The sequence below is a fragment of the Orycteropus afer genome, unplaced genomic scaffold, assembly GCF_000298275.1.
Source record: "Orycteropus afer afer isolate SDZICR_OR568_19922 unplaced genomic scaffold, OryAfe1.0 scaffold00056, whole genome shotgun sequence".
NCBI classification, from domain to species: Eukaryota; Metazoa; Chordata; class Mammalia; order Tubulidentata; family Orycteropodidae; genus Orycteropus; species Orycteropus afer.
The window spans coordinates 5544027-5565268 of NW_006921643.1; the positions used below are offsets into that span (position 1 = coordinate 5544027).

Genomic DNA, 21242 nt, shown 5'->3' on the forward strand with positions numbered 1-21242 from the left:
GTTTGGGAACCTAAACTAAAGGTTAATTACTGACAGAATCTTATTAACTTAGACAAATGTAAGCAGGAAGAATAAAAATAAACCAAACCTACTGCATCAGTTCTCTAGAACTGCTCACGTGGGCTTCCTTACAATGAGACCACACACATCACCCATTCTCTTCTCACCACCACCTGCACCAGCCCAGCCCAGTGACTCTCAAGTTAGTATGAATAGAACATCTGGGTGATATGCTTTCTCTCTTGCTGTAAGTAAAACCTGGAGGGGTGGATGATCAGTGAACAAGGTATTAAATGTCTTGTTGAAGGTAGCTGCTATTCCTGGGTCCTGATATATGACGACATGAGCTATTCAGACTGTTATAATATGGGATAGGATCAAGGAAAAAGTTTCGATGGGTATTTACTAAGCAGCTGCTGTATTTGAAGCATAGCCCAGATAGCATTTGACGATATGGTATGTGGATAAACAGAATTCTAAAGTTATAGAAACAAAGTAATGAGCAAAGAAGAACATCATCTAGGTGAAAAATTATAGCAGCTGGTGAAAATTTTCCTCCCTCCCCGCCCCACCCACTTCTGGAACTGAAAATTTTCACTTACCTATTCTTCCTGCTCAAGGAGCTCTGGTGGCAGTTTGCCTAAGGCATTTAACTACTAACAAGAAGGTTGGCAGTTCAAACCCACCAGCCATTCCACAGAAGGAAAACTGGGCAATCTACTTCTGTAAAGATTTACCACCTCAGAAACCCAAAGGGGGTCACTATGAGTCGGAACCGATGCGATGGCAGTAGGTTTGGTTTATTTTTATTCTTCCTGCTTACATTTGTCTAAGTTAATAAGATTCTGTCAGTAATTAACATTTAACAAGTGGGTGTTATGTTAATAATTTTGCACACATTATATCATTTTATACTCATCATAATTAAGTGCTAATACTATCCCTATTTTATAAGAAACTTAAGGCACAGAAAGTAACTTGTCCAATATCACCCTACTGGAAAAAAGAAAAGATGGTTTCCAAACCCATGCCCATCTGACTCTAGAGCCCACACTCATAAACCTTACGTTATACTTAGACTTTTTGTTATTGTTGTTCCTCACCCATATCTCTTTTTTATTCTTGTTGTTCTATATACCACAAATATTCCCCACCGCTGCTGAGAATTCTCTGTGTAAAATCAATTTAATCACCTAATTTCTCCCTATTCATAAGCCAGCCCCTAAAACTCTACTATCGCAAGCCCATCTCAAACTACCTTCTCCAAGAAACTTTCCTTAATCCTTTAAACAGGTATGACCTTTCTTCTCTTTATAACTCCTCCTCTCCTCCCACTATGTTGGTAGACCTTATGGTATTTCTCATATTCTAGATTGAGTTACTGTTGTATATTTGTACTTCTAGATTGCAAACTCCTTGATGATAGGGGATTGTGTCTGATGCAACTCCCTTAAAGTATCTAGTTTCTTACACAGAACTCATATTCAAATATTTGTTGAAGCAAACATTTGAATGATAGAATTAGAAGAAAGCTATTTTAGGGGTTGCTTGGAGTAGCAAATCACATTGCTGTCACAAGAGAATTGATGATGTCCTAACTTTTGCCTGGGCCGGACCAGGTATTTAGCTATGTGATGATATTCCTCTCTTTCAATTCTAAGGAATGTTAGTTCAGCTTGGCTTCTCTTAGTTGGACCAATATCAAGACCAAGACCAAGTAAAATATCTCAGCCTAAATGACAAAGACAGATGCTCAGTCTTTATAAAACAGATCAGGGAGGAAAAGAGGAGATGGAAGCCAATGTCCTTAACACGGGGCAGGAACTCTGTGAAGTAGAGATTCTGTTTCTGAAGAGAGAATAAAAAGCAACCTGAACATCATATCTTGGGGGTTTGTGTTACTAGCAAAATATAGAAATGCTTGAGAATGCCCATGTCTTTGCCACTTTAGTAACATCTCCAAGGGTAAACAGAATGCTGGCCACTTCCAGCCCCGCTCCCAGGGGACAAGTAGCACAAGCAGGTCCTCAGCAGAGGCACAGAGAAGAGCTAACAGGCCCTAGAGACGCCAGGTCTCTGTCCCAGAGAAGGTCCCTAGAGAAGCTATTTGGATCACACTGCATCTACAAACTGGGAAGGCAATGTTACTGTGAATGGTGCTCAGATGCCATACTCTCCCAGCAGCAACCAGCCAGAGAAAGAAGGCTCCTGAACTTAACCTCATTGCATAATTATCAAAAGCAACAGAGCTGATTAGTACCAACTGATCTCAATCAGTATGAATATCTGTCTTTTGACCCCAGCTTGGCAAAAGCTCCCAGCACTTTGCCTGGGTACAGCATGTTCTCTTTCATGTTGTCCTAATGCCTTTTAATCATCCTCCAGGTTTGCTTCAGTTCTTACATCCTTACATGGAGCTTTAGCTCAGCAAGATTTGTCTGTGTGTTTTGTTGTTTTTAAAGAGGTCCATTTGAATTTCACATAAAACCATCATTTTCTAAACTTGCCATAATTTAGCATCTCCACTGGTCAATTCCATCTCCCAGTTTTCTAAAGAGATCCCTGTCTCATCTCTTGAAATTCATAAATTGGATTTTTTCTGTGTACAAATTCAAGCAAGTAAGTGCAGTGAGGGGTTAATTCACCAGACACAAAATCAAAACCAAACCTAACATACTGCCATCAAGTTGATTCCAATAGTGACCCCATAGGCCAGAGTAGAATTGCCTGACAGGGTTTCCAAGGCTGCAAATCTTTACAGAAGTAGACTGCCACATCTTTCTCCTAACAGAGCAGCTGGTATATTTGAACGACCAATCTTTCAGCAGCCAAATACTTTAATCACCATGCCACCAGAGCTCCTCACTAGACACAAGTAAGACAAAAAATCCACATCTAACATATATGCAGAGCTCTGGTAGCATAGTGCCTAAGGCACTTGACTGCTCACCAGAAGGATGGCGGTTCAAACCCTCCAGCCTCTTCTCAGAAGGAAGGTTGGGCAATCCTACTTCCGTAGTGATACTGCCTTGGAAACCCAAGGAGGGGTTGCTATGAGTCGGGGCCAACTTGACGGCAAACAACAACATATATGCATCCAAACCCGAAATTTGAGGGAAATTTTTTTCGACTTTTGATGAAAATTAGGCTAACAATGTTTCACTGCTATTGCTGAAAATAATTCAAAAATGGTTGCACCTGTACATTGACAGGGATCTTCCAGAAACGCAAGCTGGATTCAGAAAGGGATGTGGAACAAGTCAGATGGATCTTGGCTGAGAGCAAAGAATACAAGAAAGATGTTTACCTGTGTTTCATTGACTATGCAAAGGCATCCAACTGTGTGGACCATAACAAATGAGGCATAACATTGTGAAGAATGGGAATTCCAGAACATTTCATTGTGGAACCTATACTTAGATCAAGAGGCAGTTGTTCAAACAGAATAAAGGCATACATGCTTCGTGGTTTAAAATCAGGAAAGGTATGCATCAGGGTTTATCTTTCACCATATTTATTCCAATCTATATGCTAAGCAAATAATCTGAGAAGCAGGCTCTATGAAGAAAAACGTGGCATCGAGATTGGAGGAAGACTCATTAATAACCTGTAATATACTGATGACACAATCTTGCTTGCTAAAAGTGAAGAAGACTTGAAGCACTTGCTGAAAAAGAACAAAGACTACAGCCTTCATTATGGATTACACCTTAACATAAAGAAAACAAAAATCCTCACAACTACCAATAAGCGACATCATAATAAACAGAGAAGAGATTGAAATTGTCAAGGGTTTCACTTTATTTGGATCCCCAGTCAACGCCCATGGAAGCAGCAGTCAAGAAATCAAATGATATATTGCATCGGGCAAATCTGCTGCAAAAGACCTCTTTAAAGTGTTAATGAGCAGAGATGTTACTTTGAAAATTAAGGAGCACCTGACCCAGCCATGGTATTTTCAATTGCCTCATATGCACGTGAGAACTGGACAATGAATAAGGAAGACCACAGAATTGCATTTGAATTGTGGTATTGGTGAAGAATAATTAATGGGCTCAAGCATAGCAAAATTGTGAAGATGGCGCAGGACTGGGCAATGTTTTGCTCTGTTATACACAGGGTCCCTAGGAGTTGGAACTGACTTGATGGCACCTAACATTAATATGCTAACAACATTTCAGGCCTTAGAAAGAAAAAGTTGTTGAACAAATTGTTGAAGACTGACTGCACTGGGGAAAATTCACTGATTACATTGTCATTCCTTTTCCAAGTCAAGGTTCAAAATTACCAAATATCACTAAACAAGTGGGATTTAGACAGTTAAGACTTCCTACTGTTTAGTCAAGTGCCTAAAACACTTGACTGCTAACCAGAAGGCTGGTGGTTCAAACCCACCAGCCACTCCTCAGAAGGAAGGTTGGGCAATCTACTTCCATAAGATACTCCTGGGAAACCCAAGGAGGGGTCACTATAAGTCAGGACGGCCTCCATGGCACATAACAACAACAACAACAACAACTGTTTAAATATTTGCATATTCACTTTTTTCCTACTTAAATGGCAACTCCCTAATCCTCTGAAATTTTAACACTGTATTCAAATCAGTTCAAAACAGCATTCAAGATAAATAAGATGAAGTATTTACATACAATGGAATATTGTTCAGTCATAAAGAGAAATGAAGTTCTAGTACATGTTACACCATGGATGAACCTTGAAAACATGTGGAATAAAATAAGTTAGAAACAAAAGAACAAATATTGTATGATCCCACTTATATGAAATACCTAGGATAGGTAAATGCATAGAGATAAAAGGTTTTAGTGGTTACCAGGGGCGGGTGCGACTGGAGATAGGAAAGTATTGCTTAAGGGACACTGTGTTTTCTGTTAAGGGTGATTAAAAAAAAGAATAGTGGTGATGCTTGCAAAACATAGTGTACGTAATCAATGTCACTAAATTTTATACACAAAAATGATTGAAAAAATGTTTTATTATACCTTTTATTTAACCACAACAAAATATTTTTATTTACATATATACATAAATAAACAATATTTCTTTCCATATTGTGGCCGGAAGAACGAAACCATAGCAGTGTTCATGGGGCTAATTCATTTCAGAATAATAACAGCTGTATGCAAATGTGGTCAAAATCAAACTCTTCATTGACAACTGGTGTCTTTAGCTTCTAAATGAAAAGTCAAGCTGTCATGCAGTGTGGAGTTTTCTCTTTCCGTGTATGGCCTCATGATTTCCCACTTGGAAGCTACTTCAAGATTACCAAGAGTGTGAAACAGTAAGAACTGCTGCATGGGCCCTAGAGCTACAGCCCGATGACAAACCTCTGAATCTCTCCTTTGAGCATCCTGATTAAGACTCACTCATGCACCCATTGCTACAGAAAAGCTTCTGCAGTGCAGTGAATTGCTTAATATGGCTTTTCTAGCCATTGTTCTCCATTCTGTGATGTATTGTAAATCCTCTATGCCTGTTTAGGGTGGGATGTATCTTGAGTCCCTCCTTGCTGGAGGGTGTAACTCAAGTCACCACCTATTTTGTGATGTATTATGAATCCTGCAACATATCTTGAGTCCTGCCTTATTGGAGGGTGTGACTTAAGTCACCACCCTTAGTTTCCTTAAGGTATAGATATAGGAATGTTCTGGGAAAGGTTGCTCTCTTGTTCTGGTTGTGCCTTTGGTTCGTCATCATCTCACTCCTGGACTTGAGACAGCAGCCATCATCTGACCTGCTGATTTGAGCTCGCCAACCCCTGCAGCCATGTGAGTTGGAAGAATCCTCCACACCTACCCACAGACCTGGGACTTGCCAGCCTGCCAGTCTCTCAGCCTCCACCACCACCACGTAAGCCGTTTCCTTGGGAGTCTGTGAATTCTGTGAGACGTTATAGCAACTACGGAACCCTAAAATGGGAGGGAGATTATTGAGAGGAGGAAGAGGAGTTGATGTCAGAGATGATAGAGTGGCACAGCAGTTTGGAAAAGTTGGACATTTGGGACATCTTTAACCTCTGCCTCATACGGACTGGCCTTGTGCTGATTTTTCTAAGAGAAATTATTCAAGCAGCTTCTTAATGGCAAAGTATCTGAAAAATAAGTTGTAACCTTCATTCCTGACATGAGGGTTCTATTTGTGGGGCACAGTACTGGTGAAGGGGAAAAGAAGGCCCCTTTCACTAGATATTTCAGATAGAAAAGGACTCAGTGTATGAAGGGACAGACACTGGGAGGAGGTAACTACGGAGAGGAAGTGGGAGGGGAGCTGCTGCATTGTAAATTTTGGTCAATGACATGAGACAAAGTATATGTGAACTGCTGTATGAAAAGTGAATTTACTCTGTAAATCTTCACCCAAATCCTAATAAAAAAAGAAAAGAAAAGAAAAGGACTCAGTGATAATAGGAACTAGATAGTTAAGATCTTGGACTAGGTTTTTTAAAAAAATATGTATTATGGGTAAGAATCTAACATAAAATTGACTTAAGGATAGGGTTGAGAGGGAGAATTTTCACCATATATCCTTACGTACTTTCGAAATCCTTAGCCATGTGTTACATATTCAAAAGTATAAGTACAATTTTATATAGAAAGAAGTTAACTTAGTGTATTTGCTATTAAGAAACAAGATTAAAATGCCTTAATAACCAAACCCACTGCCACTGAGTTGACTCAGACGTATAGTGACCCACACTGGGTTTCTGAGGTGGTAAATCTTTATAGAAGGAGATTGCCCTTTCAACGGAAGGCTAGTGGGTTTGAACCACCAACCTTCTGATTATCAGTCAAATGCCTTAGGCACTGCACCACTAGAGTTCCCTTAAAAAGCAAACAAACAAACTCACTGCCATCAAGTTGGATCAGAGGCTATCACTACAGAAGTAGATTGTCCAGTCTTCTGAGGAGTGGCTGGTGAGTTTGAACCGTCAGCCTTCTGGTTAGCAGTCAAATGCCTTAGGCACTACACCACTAAGAGGTCCCTGTTGTTGTTGGCCATCGAGTCAGATCCGACTCACAGAGTCATAGGGACCCCTTCTTGGGTTTCCTGACGCTGTATCACTACAGATAGTAGATTGCCCAACCTTCCTTCTGAGGAGTAGCTGGTGGGTTTGAACCGCCAGCCTTCTGGTTAGCAGTCAAATGCCTTAGGCACTATGCCACCAGAGCTCCTTAGTGGATGGTAAAGAAGAAGCACACTTACACTGCTTGGGGAACAAGAAGAAGTTAGTACATCATCCTCTCTAGTTCCCAAAGCATTTGTTAATTCTGATAGTTATTTTATTTTTGTTTAAATATGGGGTTGAGGAGTGATAATCTATCCTTAAAAAAAAAAAAGAGGGGTCTTCTAGAGCAAGGCTTTTATTCACCACCAGCTCAAATCCCATTAACACTAATCAGCACAATGATTAAGCACTTTGTAGTTAAGTACTCTAGTTGATAACAGACTCCTTTGGAAAAAAAGGTTCCCATGGTGACAGGTAAAGGCTATCATCAAACTCAGTTTTTCAGAATAGGACTTGATGTCACAGAGTTAAGACTGGTTTAGTATTAATCCAGAGGCTTTCTATTTTAGCTTCACTTGACTTCATCCATTCAAAAGACACTTATGGAGCGCTCCTCTATAAGCCAGGCAGAGTACCAAACCCTAGGGCACAGAGGAGAAAGCAGAAAGAAGTCCTTAAAGATATGGTACATGCCCCCACAGTCTGCCGAGGAAAACAATCACCGAAAGAAATAATGACATTATGATGGTAACTCAACCCCTAAATCTATAACCAAGCCTATCCCCTCCACAAGGACTGGTCAGTTTCTAATCTAGTTTCACTTTCCCATCTTCAAGCTGCAGCACAGCTGGGTTTCCAGCTGGCTGGAGAAGAAAAGATTCTTTAAATAAACAGCATTTTAAAAATATGCAGTTGCTTTTGCTACACTGATTTTTGTGAACCACCTCCATCTAATATGTGAATCTCGGTGCCAAATTAATGAAAAATTATCCCAAAGAGTATAAAGTGCCCCAAAAACACCTTTTCCATTTTAAACAAAAAAGTATACTCACTGGAAAAGTGAAAATCAGAAAGTCCCAAAGGAAGACATGGTCCCCCCTACCACCACCACCAAATGCTGTCTACTGAATTTATTCCATACGGGAACAACTTAAGAACATGGATATAACAAAGCAGCAAGATAGGGTGTAATTATACCAAAATATATGCAACCTTCTTTAAAAATGCAGGACTATTTGCAGAACAAGATGCTTTCATAGCACAGTGCAGAGCTCCTAATCCCTGTAAGGCCTTTCCAATTCTTTTTCCTCTCATTTCTATAGAAGGCACTGAACATACCTCAATGCGTGCACTCTTGTTAGACATGCAAACATTTTACTCAACTCTTTACCACCAGAGATAGTATTTTTGGATGAATAGAACACATTAAACCCAAAAACCCACTACCATAGGGCCAATTACAACTCATAGTGACCCCTTAGAACAAAGTAGAACCACTCCATAGGGTTTTCAAGGCTCTAATCTTTAAGGAAGCAGATTGCCTCATCTTTCTCCCTTGGAGCAGCTTGTGGATTCAAACTGCTGAACTTCTGGATAGCAGCCGAATGCTTTAACCACTACACCACCAGAGGTCCTTTAATACACATTCTAACTCACTGCCATCAAGTCTATTCCCACTCATAGCAACCCCCATTGGGTTTCTGAGGCTGTAAATCTTTATAGAAGTAGACTGCCCCATCTTCCTTCTGCGGAGCAGCTAGTGGTGGGTTTGAACGGCCAGCCTTCTGGTTAGTAGTCAAATGCCTTAAGCACTATGCCACCAGAGCTCCTGTTAGATCTATAAAAATGCCCCTATGGCAGATTGCTGTTCTAGCAAATGCTCTATCTACCACTCCCCACCTTAGATCACAATCCTGAGGTCAACATTTCACAGTTAAATTGAAATTAGCCATTTATGAGGACCTTTCCAGAAGGGCCCAGTATGACTCCTGCTTTAATGCTATCAAGGCATATACTAACTTTTAGTACAATCTCTCTCCATAACCCACTACTCACGGCTGTGGAATTGATTCCAACTCACAATGACCCTGCAGGTCAGAGCAGAATTGCCCCCACAGAGTTTCCAAGGCTGTAATCTTTACAGAAGTGGACTGCCACATCTTTCTCCCACAGAGCAGCTGCTGGCTTTGAACCACTGATCTTTTGGTTCACAACCAAGCACTTTAACCACTGCACCACCTTCCTCTCTCCTTGCAGTACATTATCCCAAAGTTCTAGTCTCCCAAAATACAGCATTCTGGATGAAATCCCTAGGAACTACGACACCACTCAGAATCCAGACACTCAGCTGAGACTGCCTAAACAAGGTAACAATTCAACCTCAATTGTTCAAATAATCACCATGATGACAGTTTCCAAGTGCCAGTTTCCCTATTTTGCAATGGGAAAATCTGCTCCAAGGAGAAAATGTTCCCAATGACCCTGTGGCCCAGAGGGCTTTCTTTAAAGGTAGAAAACAGAAAATGAATTTGTTAGTTATTTCCTGCTGAGCACAAGGAAAGTGTTGTGGTTAGTTAGGATGATTTTGTTTCCTTGTTTAATATACCGTTACCATTGCATGTTTGTTTTAACCACATGGTAGAAAATAAGAAAATGCAATTTATATTCTCCTGTCATATTAGTGCCAGTTCTACACGTCTCCTCTCACAAATATGGCCTTTAATTTCTAATCCCCAAACTGACATATATTTACACTATCAATCCAAAGGAAAATGTTTTGCATTCCAAAATGTTTACTTCCAGGAAGTCAGCCCAACGGGACCAAGGTAAAGGAAGACACTGAGAGGTATGCAAGAATAGAGGACAACTACAGTAAATGCTGTAACATATATAATCCTGCAACAGCAGTAATAACTAAGAAGAATCCGTGAGTAGCTCCCTACTTAAATATGTATGCTAATAGGTGAGGGAGGTAGTAAGGGAGTGGTGTATACCAGCATACATATATAGGTATGGTAGTGGATAGTTCTACATACATACTTGCAAATGCTGCACATATACTCATATACGTAATAGACTGTATAAACTAAAAAAAAAAAAAAAAACCAAACTCACTGCTGTTGGGTCAGATCCGACACACAGTGACCCCTCTTTGGGTTTTCGAGGTGGTATCACTACAGAAGTAGATTGCCTAACCTTCCTTCCGAGGAGTAGCTGGTGGGTTTGAGCCACCAGCCTTCTGGTTAGCAGTCAAATGCCCTAGGCACTAGGCCACCAGGGCTCCTAATAGACTACATAAGGGGCACAGTAATTGAAACTACTTAGATAATATTTTACATCCTCGTACGGTGAGTAAGTAGCATCTGGGGTCTTAAAAGCTTGACAGCAGTCATCTAAGAAGCAACTTTGGTCTCTTCCCAGCTGGAGCAAAGGAGAACAAAGAAAAACAAAGACTCAAGGAAGCAATGAGCCCAAAGGACTAACAGCCTCCTCTAATCTGAGACCAGAAGAATTAGATGGTGCCTGGCCACCACTACTGACCACTCTGACCAAGAGCACAATAGAAGGTCCTGGTTAGAATGGGTTAAAAATGTAGAACAAAATTCAAATTAAAAAACAAAACAAAACAGACCTACTGGTCTGAAAGAGACTGGAGGAACCCTGAGATTATTGCCCTGAAATGACCTTTTAACTTGAAACTGAAGACTTTCCCAGAGGCCACCTTTCAGCCAAAGAATAGCTAGGACTATGAAACAAACACCACCACCTGTGAAGAATGTGCTTCTTAGAATAATAGCTACAGGAGACCAAGAGGACAACACTTGCCCAAAACCAAAGATGTGAAGACAGGGAGGGACAAGGAAACCGGAAGGATGGAAATGGGGAACCTAGGCAGGAAACAGGGAGAGTGCTGACACATTGTGGCGATTGCAATCAATGTCATAGAACAATTTGTGTATGAATTATTAATTGGAAAACTAACCTGCAATGTAAACTTTCACCTAAAGCACAATAAAATATTAAATAGATTAAATAGTGTGTTTACTTCCATACACATCACTACCCCTTGGTAATCTGTGATATGTGAGGGCCTTCTCTGTTAGTGATTTTAGTCCTAAATTTATCTTTTTGAGAGCTAACCTACATATTCTATTTTACTAATATCAGATGGTCCTAACCTAAAAGCAGACTCTTATTTCTGAGCCTCAAATCTTTCATGGTCTCCATATTCAACTATTAAATACTCATTAAAACAAACAAGGCACAAATGATAGAGCATATTGTATTGGGGGGAGAGAGAAAGTAGGAGGGGGATAAGGGAACAGAGAAGCCTGTTACTCTATGTCTCTATCTGGTGATGGCCATCAGGTCCTCAGTGGACCAGACTAGGGTTTATGTGGAGATGTGTACTGTGCATATGCAGAAGCTCCTCACCAAAACAAAAGCTGTCCTTGGACAAGGTTCAATAAATGTCTTTACTATCTATTTCCCATTACACAGTACAGTTCGACAGCTCCCCAAGGGATGTCAGAGAAAATATTTAACAGAATAAAAAAAAATCAGGGTAACTGGTTTCAACTTGTCATCATAAAACATTTCCAAGCATAAATAGCAACATTAAAGAGCAGTCAACAATATTCCTCAGAATAATGTTACAGCTGACATTGCTGCTGTCCCCAAAGTTTGTTTTCCTCCTTAATTAAGGCACGGTCAAGATTCTTTTAACTAAAATAAAGTGATCACAGTTTAACATAGTGCCTAGATATGCTCCCATCACTAACCTCCTGAAATCTGCCTCTTGAAGGGCATGGAAGGAGGAAAGCTTCCAACAATCAAAGGCATTGATCTATAAAGAAGGCAGCAAAACTTCCATGAACTGGTATACATTCTTTGATACTCAAAGCCTGTCCACACTATCCAGTATCAGCTGGTAAACTAGTAAACATACCAACTTCTATGAGAGTCCAAGGCACCTGTCACAGAGTCACACTACATGTAACAAGCTCACCCTTCATTGAGACAAAATGAAATCCCAGTACGAATAAGCTCAAGACAGGCTAACACAAATACTCCAGTGCGGGGACAAGATAGTTTGAAAAATCCTACTGAGAAGTAAGTACATCAGGGACAAGGGGGGGGGCGGTAAAAAGCTCTTTTAAATGGGCATTCTTTTTAACTTCCGACATGGAAGTCTCCATTTCCAGCTGCACAGATGTACAGATTTCAGAGTGTTTTGTTTCTAATCACCTGCATTCCTGTGCAGCACCCAACACCGTGAAGATGAGAGATGCGGTCAATACAACCTGCCAGTAAGCTATCAGAGCTGAACTTACCTCGTTCAGCAGAAGTAAGTTACTCTGTTTCATCATCATCACAAACAACAGACCTAGTAAAAGCTCCCAGAAACAGCCCAAAGAGGTGTTGGCTCGCTAGCCCTGGAGATTAAGAGAAGCCTCTGCCTTTCCCTTAGCTAAGACAGGCCAGTCGCGACAGAGAATAAAAGCACGAGCCACAGGGAGGACGGAAAACAGTAGCAGAAAAAGTCCAACTCTGCCTGCGCCAGCGGTGTCGAGAAGCAGAGCAGCGAGACCGGGAGAGGAAAGAGGGGGCGGGGGCGATCATTCCCTAGGAGAACTTGTAAGCGAAGGCCTTCACAGCCTGGGAGTCTGCCCAGCTGCTCCTTGCAGACCCTGCCAGCCTGGGCCAGCCAGGCCCGTGGGAGCCGAGAGGGCCAGGCCTCCGAGGGTCACTCCTGACTCACTGAGCCTCGGGCCAGGACCGCCTGGACCTCTCCGTTTTTCCTACAGCTACTGGGCTATGATGGCAGCTTTCCAGCCCCACATGCCATACATCAGCCGCAGATCCCTGCTGCCACAGACGGGAGCCTCCCCCCGCCCCCCACCCCTGGCACACTTTGAGCCAGGTCCTCTTTCTCCTTTACCGCAACCCCCTCACCACCCAGCCCAGCGCCTTGCCCTGGGGCGGCCCCACCCCCCAGCGGACAGCCGCTGCCAGGCCCCAGCACCTGCAGCACCTCCCCGCCCCACCCCCATTCTCCACCACCTCGCCCCTCCCCCCTTTCTCTAGCTGAGGGAGGGGGGCACTCACCGCAGTCAGTGCACAGGATCTTGCCAACCTCTTTCTTGAGGTTTTTGCCGTTGGTGTCAAGGGGGGCAAAGGCTGTTTTAAAGACTAAGGGCTGTTCCGTGGGCTCCAGGAAAAAGATGTAGCGCTGGTTCCTCTCGAGCGGCGCACAAGAGCCCACGCTGATCACCTGCTCGCGCTGCAGCCCCCCGCTCCGGAGCGGCCACTTGTCCAGCACCTTCACCAGCGCCACCCGACCCGAGGCGGGCGGCTCGCGGGTGCTGTTGGAGCTGGAGCCGCCGGCCGGGGCCAGCCCTTGTACCTTGCCCTCCACCACCACGGGTGCCTTGTACGCCTGGTCCTGCACCGACTTGAGGCTGGGCGAATAGCAGGCGAGCGACACACCGAAGAGCAGCATGGAGAAGCCAGGGGCCGGGTCGCGCCTCATGCCGCCGGCGGCTGCGGCTCGCGAGCGGGCGGCGGCTCTCCGGGCTGCGGGGCTGCGGGGCTGCGGCTGTTGCGGCGGCCGCGGCTCTGGGGGCGCAGCGGGACGGGAGATGCTGCTGTTGCTGCTGCTGCTGCTGCTGCTGCTGCTCCTGCTGCTGCTCCTCTCGCTGCTGCTGCTCCTCTCGCTGCTGCTGCTGCTGCTGCTGCTGCTGTCGCTGTAGCTGTTGCACCGAGCCTTCTCCAGTGGCGGCGGCGGCAGCGCTGAGCAGCAAACCTGCCGCATCTGGCCAGGCCATTTGGGGGGCTCCACCGCTCCGCCGCCGCCGCCTTGGGAGGGGAAACAGAGCCCGCTGGAAAACCGGAAACAGCGTAACGTTAGCGCCTTGCAGCCCTCCACCGGCAGTCCGGGGAGATGGCCAAGCTAGGGCAGGGGGCAGGCGGCGAGCGGGCCGCGATGCGCAGCGCGGCGCCGCGCAGCGCTCCCACCCTGCGCGCCAGGACCTGGAGGAGGTTGCGGAGGATGGGACGCCCGCCCACTTGCTCTCTCGCGCCCCCTCTACCCCCGGACCGAGTGAGGAGCGCGGCTTCTGCAGGGGAAGCTTGGGACTGCACTGCTTTAGTGCCGGGCCTCAGGGCCCGCAGGGGCGCGGGAGGAATCGCGCTGCCCTTTGCAAATCTATTAGCATGACAGTGGGGTCTAGAGTTAGGAGAGGGCTGAGTAGAGATAACGGGTCCCGACACCATCCTATAAACTGGGGAATGGGAATGGGAAAATGACCACCGGCTGTAGGAGCCAGGGAGGTTGCAATGGCCAGGGTGGCGGCCTCTTGCCTCCGGGACCATCTTCTTCCTTAGGACGACCCTGGAGGCCTGCTCCTAATTTAGTCCACGTGCTCAGCCCTGGTTCCGCTTGAGGAGCTCTGGGCAATCAAGTTGAGGTGGGGGGAGGATCCCAACCTCGGGTTATTTTGGAAAGAGATGGGACAACCTGAAGTCATTTTTTGGAATTGAGGACACCTAACCCGGAAGGAGCCTTGGTGGCATAGTGTGTAAGGCGTTTGACTGCTAACCAGAAGGTCAGTGGTTCAAACATACCAGCTGCTCCCTGGGAGGAAGATGAGGCAATCTACTTCGGTAGTTTACCGCCTTGGAAACCCAATGTGGACTGCTATGAGTTGGAATCCACTTGATGGCAGTGGGTTTGATTTTTTTTTTTTTTTTTTTAAAACTAGGGGTGGTGGTTGGGAGTCCCCAAGACTTAGATTTTGTTGTTGTTGTTGTTGTTTGTTTTCCTAGTAGCCAAGAGGGACCAGGCTATACGTTATACAAGCTTTATTCTCTTAAAAAGCCACCCCCTGAGGAGGGAGGTAGCATAGTGCATAAGGTACTTGACTGCTAACCAGAAAGCTGGCGGTTCAAACCCACCAGCCACTCCTCAGAAGGAAGATTGGGAAAGCTACTTCCGTAGTGATACTGCCTCGGAAACCCAAGGAGGGGTCGCCTTGAGTCGGGTGCGACTCGATGGCACATAACAGCAACAGAGGGAGGAGGGGTGGGGAAACTTCTTAAGAGTCCACCCCACCAGAGAGCCAGAGCCAGACCCTCTTGCAGGCCAAAGGCTGCTCCAGGGGAAATGGTTTCTTTTTTTAAAATCTGGTGCTTACAGGAGACAGGACCGTTTATTCCATGGGAGCTGGTGTCTTTTAGAGTAAGAATCCATACTCTATCTTCCTTCTACCAATGAAGATCCAGAGAGTTATTACTCCCCGATCTTTACCCTTGAGGTAAGCTGGGCTCAGAAATTGCAGTGATATCGCTGAGAATTCTATCCCTGTGTGTCTTCTTCATTTCTCCCCAGGAAACTGGCCCCAGGATGTCTGGCTTAGGCTAGGCTGCTTTTCTGGAAATGAAGCTCCTAGACCTTTCCTGCTGGAGCTCTGGTGGCCTAGTGCCTATGGCATTTGACTGCTAACCAGAAGGCAGGCAGTTCAACCCCCCCAGCCACTCCCTGGAAGGAAAGTTGGGCAATCTACTTCCATAGTGATATCTGCCTTGGAAACCCAAGGAGGGGTCACTATGAGTCAGGACTGACTCCACTGCAGTGAGTTTGGTGGGTTTTTTTTTTTTTTTTTTTTAGACCTTTCCTACTGGCTCTCAAAGAGACACCTCAAACTCAATATCTCCAAAGCCAACCTTATTATTGAGAAATAATCCAACTCCTATTAATGTCACTGTTTTAATTCATTCCAATAAGTCCCTTAGTTCCATCTTATACTCCTCCATCTAATCCATCACCAAGTCATTTGGCTCTATGTTTTAAAAATCTCTGACTAATCTAATTCTTCTTTGACCCTGCTGCAAATAGGTAAAGCCCAGGTCCTCATCATCTCCCATCCGGACTCCTGCAAAGCCTCCTAGCTGGCCTCCACACTTTTAGCCTCATCCCACTCCTTCAGTCAGACCACTGCCGGAGTGATGTTTCTAAAAATAAAATATAAATATGATTTGGCCACACCACTGCTCTCAGGGTTAAAGTCCAAAGTCTTCAGGATGAAGCCTCTCTACCTTGCCAGTTGCCTACCCTGACAGCCCAGCCCCCTTACTAGCAATCTTCATTACATTGTACTGTGTCTCTGTACGTGATGTTATTAGTAACCAGGAAGTCTCACCTCCACCTTGTCCACTTGGAAATTATTCTTCCTACAAGACCAAGCAAAAGTGTTATATCTTATACCTTCTCTCTCCTTCCTAAACACCACCACCATCCCCACCACCATACACACATATGATGGGATTAATCCTTTCCTCCTCTGTGCTACCATGAGCTTCATATATGCTACTATCATGGCACTGGTCCATACTGTTCTTCTAGCAGCTTTTAGGGGGTCTGCATCCTCCATAGGACCAAGAGCCTTAATGGCAAAACCTATGCCTTATTAGGAGCCTTTGTTGGGAAATGGCTAAGTGCTCAATTACTAACCAAAATGTTTGTGGTTCAAACCCACCAGCTGCTCTGAGGGAGAAAGACATGGCAGTCTGCCTCTGGAAAGATTTACAACCTCAGAAACCCTATGGGGCAGTCTATTCTGTCCTATAGGGTCACCATGAGTCAGAATTTACTCAATGGCACCTGGTATTTTTTATTTTTTAAATTGTGATTTGGGTGAACGTTTACAGAGCAAATTGGTTCTTCATTCAACAATTCGTACATGTTTTGTGACATTGATAGCAATCCCCACAATGTAACAGCACTTTTCCCACTTCCTCCCTGTGTTTACCATTTTCCTTCATTCTTCTTTTCTATCCCTTCCTGCCTTCTGAGCTTTATCCCTGGGCAAATGCTGCCCTTTTAATCTCAAATGGTTGATTGTTCTAATGAGTGTGTACCTTCCTGGTATTATTGTTCACCTTATAAGCCTGTCTATCATTTGGCTGAAAGTTGACTAACAGGGGTGAGTTCAGTTCCCAGCTTGAAGGGTGTCTAAAGGCCATAGTATTTCGGGGTTCCACCTGTCTCTATCAGACCAGTAAACCTGGTCTTTTTTTTTTTTTTTAATGATTTTGAGTTTTGTTCCACATTTTTCTCCCACTCTATTTGGGACCTTCTATTGTGATCCCTTTCAGAGTGGTTGGTAGTGCTAACCAAGCACCATCTAGTTCTAGTCTCAGGGTCATAGATGCTATGGTTCACATGGTCTATTAGTCCTTTGGACTAATTGATTCCCTGTGTCTTCTTTGCTCCAGATGTGGGGGAGACCATTTGGTTGCACCTTAGATCACTCACAAGCTTTTAAGACCCCATTCACTACTCACCAAAATAGGATAGAGAATATTGTCTTTGTGGATTATTATGCCAATTGACCTTAGTGTCCCTCAAGACTGAGCCCCAGACCCAGTGACTCATTTCCTCAAGGTATTTGGTTATGACTAAGAAGTGTTCATAACCATGATGGCAACAGGTTTTTTATGTCCTATGAGCCTTTGGATCCCTATCTTTGTATCCGTTTGCACAGAGCCAGTAAAAGAATAAGGATCAGCAAATCTCCAGGGAAGGAAGGAGGGAAGGAAGAAAATAATTGAAAATCAGATCTCTTAAAGGCCTCAAGCCAACCTTATTGGACCCTTCAATGCCCCTTCCTCTTTTCATTCTCAAAAACCAATAAACATTGCTAGAGGGAAGACCATCTATCTAATCATTTAACTTTACACTGTCATTTTTCAATTGAAGAAATTGAGGCCTAGAGAGGAAGAGTGACTTGCTCTGGACCACCCACAGCCAAGACTATACTCAGTCTTCTGAGACTGGTGTCATGGTGAAGAACGTGGTGGGCTCTGAAGTAAAACAGAACTGAGTTTCAAACCAATTTTGTAACTTACTCACTTGGGGATGAGTCTATTTCATTATCTAGAGCTTAGTTTTCTCATCTGTATAATGAAGATTATAAGAAGGTTACCTCATAAAGCTGTTCATTAGTTTAATGGAATGTGCTAAGCACTGGGGCACTGTTCTGGTCTCTGGGTATACTATAGTGAACTGACACTGTCCATGCTCTCAAAGCTCATACAGTGGATGGAGAGATAGCAGTAAACAAGTAGACAAATAAGTAACTAATTACTTTCAGTGATGGGTGTCCTAAAGAAAATAAACAGGATAAAATGATAGAGAATAATGGAAAGGGGTGGGGGTAGGTCTACTCGGATAAGACTTCTCTGAGGAGATAACATTTAAGTGGAGACTAGAAGGATAGAGAGGATGTGGATTAAGTGAGATAATATGTGTAAAGTGTTTAGAACAATGCCTGGTGCAGAGTAAGAGCCAACATTAACACAAACTATTATTGCTATTGAATCTGTTCCAGTGGTTCCCCATCTAACAGCTGAGGATCTCTAAATGGCATGCAGTGATTGCACACTAGGATTGTCCATGAATTAAAAAGTGCAATGCAGTTTTTCAGTAGTAGAAGCTATTGTGATGAATAAAAATAGCTAGTCTCTCTTTTTTTGTAAATAACAATTTTAAACTATTTACAAGACCTTGTTAAGTGAAAAAGAAAAGTGCAAAGTGAAGAAGAGTGGTAAAATATGCCACCATTTTTCTTTTTACAAAAGGATATATGTATGGATGTTGGCAGTGCATAGATTATCTCTGATAGGATGTAGAAGAAATTGAAGCAACAGTTGGCTATAGGAAAGGGTAGTGGGTGACAGAGGGACAGGGATGTGAGGGGAATGCTTTGCCTGGGATTCCTTTTTATACTTTGTGTATTTTGTATCAAGTGCATGCATTACCTATTCAAAAACATTTTGAAGAGAAGATTGTCTATTTTTTCTTACTGTTGCTGAATTTTTAGTATATATTTTCTCAAAGTCTACTTAAAGTAGAACTAGCATTACATGAGATTCCTTGACATTTTTTTTTTTTTTTTTTTTTGCCTTAAGGTGACATTCTCGTGCTGAAAAGAGTTGGGAACCATTGCACTAAAATTTTATCCTCTTCAGAGAGCCTTAGAACCCAAAGGTAAAATCTGAGATCCCTACAGTCTCCTAGAATTCCAGCAGCCACAGAAGTGGAGACTTAGGCAGAGACTTTGAAGGGGCAAAAAAATACCTGTCCAGATTTCCTCAAGGTGCCACGTGTATGAGGATAAGCTTCCAGAATTGGCCTCAGCCATTAGTATATAAGTATTTGGTTTCCTAGATGGACTTTTCTATATTGAAGTTTTCTGGGGATCAAAGTGAATTAGTACACATCTTAGAAAAAGAGGAGCAGAGTTTAAGTGCTTGGCTGCTAACTGACAGGTCAGAAATTCGAACTCACCAGAAGCTCTGTGGGAGAAAGATGTGGCAGTCTGTTTCCATAAGGACTACAGCCTTGGAGATCCTATGGGGCCCTTCTACTCTGTCCTGTAGGGTCATTATGAGTTGAAATCAACTTGACAGCAAATGGTTTGGTCTAAGAAAATAAGCCTGATGTTCTGAAACTTGCTAATTCTTCATCATAATCCAATAAATGATATAATGAAAATAATAATAGCTACCATTTTGAATCGCCGCTTACATGTCAGGGCTTCATGTTTATTATTTCCATGCCTCAACAATTCTGCATTTTACAAATTAAAAAGACTTCTAGAGGTGTGATAACTTGCCCACACAACAGGCAAAGATGGGGTTCCAGTTCAGCCTCACCCAGGGTCAAAGCACTTGCTTTCTCTGTACCACCGCCATGTATCTCTGAGTGAGAAGCATTCTCTCAGCTTCAGTTTTGCTGTCATCTGAGAGGTTACTAATCCTTTCAAACTACTTCCACAAATGCCGTACTATTGGAGGGAAAGCAGTATAAGTATCATTTTACAGATAAGGAAAATGAGCCATTGAGAGAATTTAAATGACTTAACCAAGATCACAAAGCTATGGATAGAGCCAAAATTTGCCACAAACTGAAGCTCACACTGTTGAACAGAACCACAAGGAGAAATGGAAGCCAGACCTATTCACTACATCATGCCTCACCACAGGGTTGTGAAAAAAGTTGGTTCATGGTAGCAGTAGGCTGTGTCACTATATAATAATCACAGAGAACAAAAACAGAAGTAGACAGAATGGTATAGACATTCTGAATTCAAGATAGAACACCCACATGAAAAGCTTGGCTTCTCTCAGATCCCTCCCACACAAGATGGGATTCTTCCAGCTTTAGCCAGTTTAGCAGGCCAGAGAGGGGCACTGGACCAGGTCATAGGACTAAACCATGTTCAGGAGACCTGGCTAGCTAAGGAGATATATAGGCCTTTATGTGGTCACTGAGTTTTCACGAATCAAGTCAAACACTTTGCAGGACAGTCTCGCTTTCTAAATAAAGACATTTTGTAAACTATGTTTTTCTCCTTTTGAGATCTGTTTTCTAAATTTGGCTTTCAGAGTGACTCTCAGGTTCTGTGTGGTTAATTTCTTTTCCTCTAAGGATTTTTAAACAAGGGACCAAATAGAAAACAGATATTGAGAATCTGAGAGTTTGAGCACTGGGAAGGACTTTAGCATTGATGTAGTTCAATGTTCTCCTTTACAGAAGAAGGCACAGAGACCACAGAGATGATTTCATTTGCTCAAAGTCACAGAGCTTAGATGACGGCAGAAATAGCCCTGAAAGCCTGACTTCTCACCTAGTGCTCTTATTTCTACTTTTCAAAATCCTGACTCCACCCTCACTGGCCTGCAAGCTTGAGCAAGTCATTTAGCCTTTTTAAAATTTAGTTTCCTCCCCAATAAGATTCGGGCTAACGATATACCTGTCTCTTAAGGTTTCTGTGAGCATTAAGTGAGATAATTAATGCAAAATGCTTCATGCTGTACCTAGCACATGGTAACTGGTAAAAGTGTGGTTAAAAGGGTCAGACAGCCTACATTTGAAGTCCACCTCTGCCACATATTAAGTTCATGTATTGGCCAAGTTACTTAATTTCTCTCTGTCTCCATTTCCTCAACTGTAAAATCCTACCTCACCAAAATTGTTGTGAGTCAAATAACATATAAGCAAGCCACTTAGACTCATGCATGGTACATATTAGCTACTGTTGTTGTTTATTGTATTGTGCTGTCAGGTCAATTCTGACTTATGGTTACCCATGTGTTACAGAGTAGAATTGCTCTATAGTGTTTTTCTTGACTGTAATCCTTACTAAAGCAGGTC

At 43.2% G+C, this 21242-nt stretch overlaps 1 protein-coding gene across 1 annotated transcript in view; it reads right to left on the reverse strand.

The window, feature by feature from the left end:
* NRG2 (neuregulin 2) overlaps nucleotides 1-13838 on the reverse strand; it is a 264101-nt gene extending 250263 nt beyond the window's left edge. The window contains exon 1 of the mRNA XM_007938981.2: nucleotides 13133-13838. Coding sequence (XP_007937172.1) covers nucleotides 13133-13838 — 706 coding nt within the window. The remainder of the gene's footprint in view (nucleotides 1-13132) is intronic.
* Nucleotides 13839-21242: the final 7404 nt, after the last annotated feature.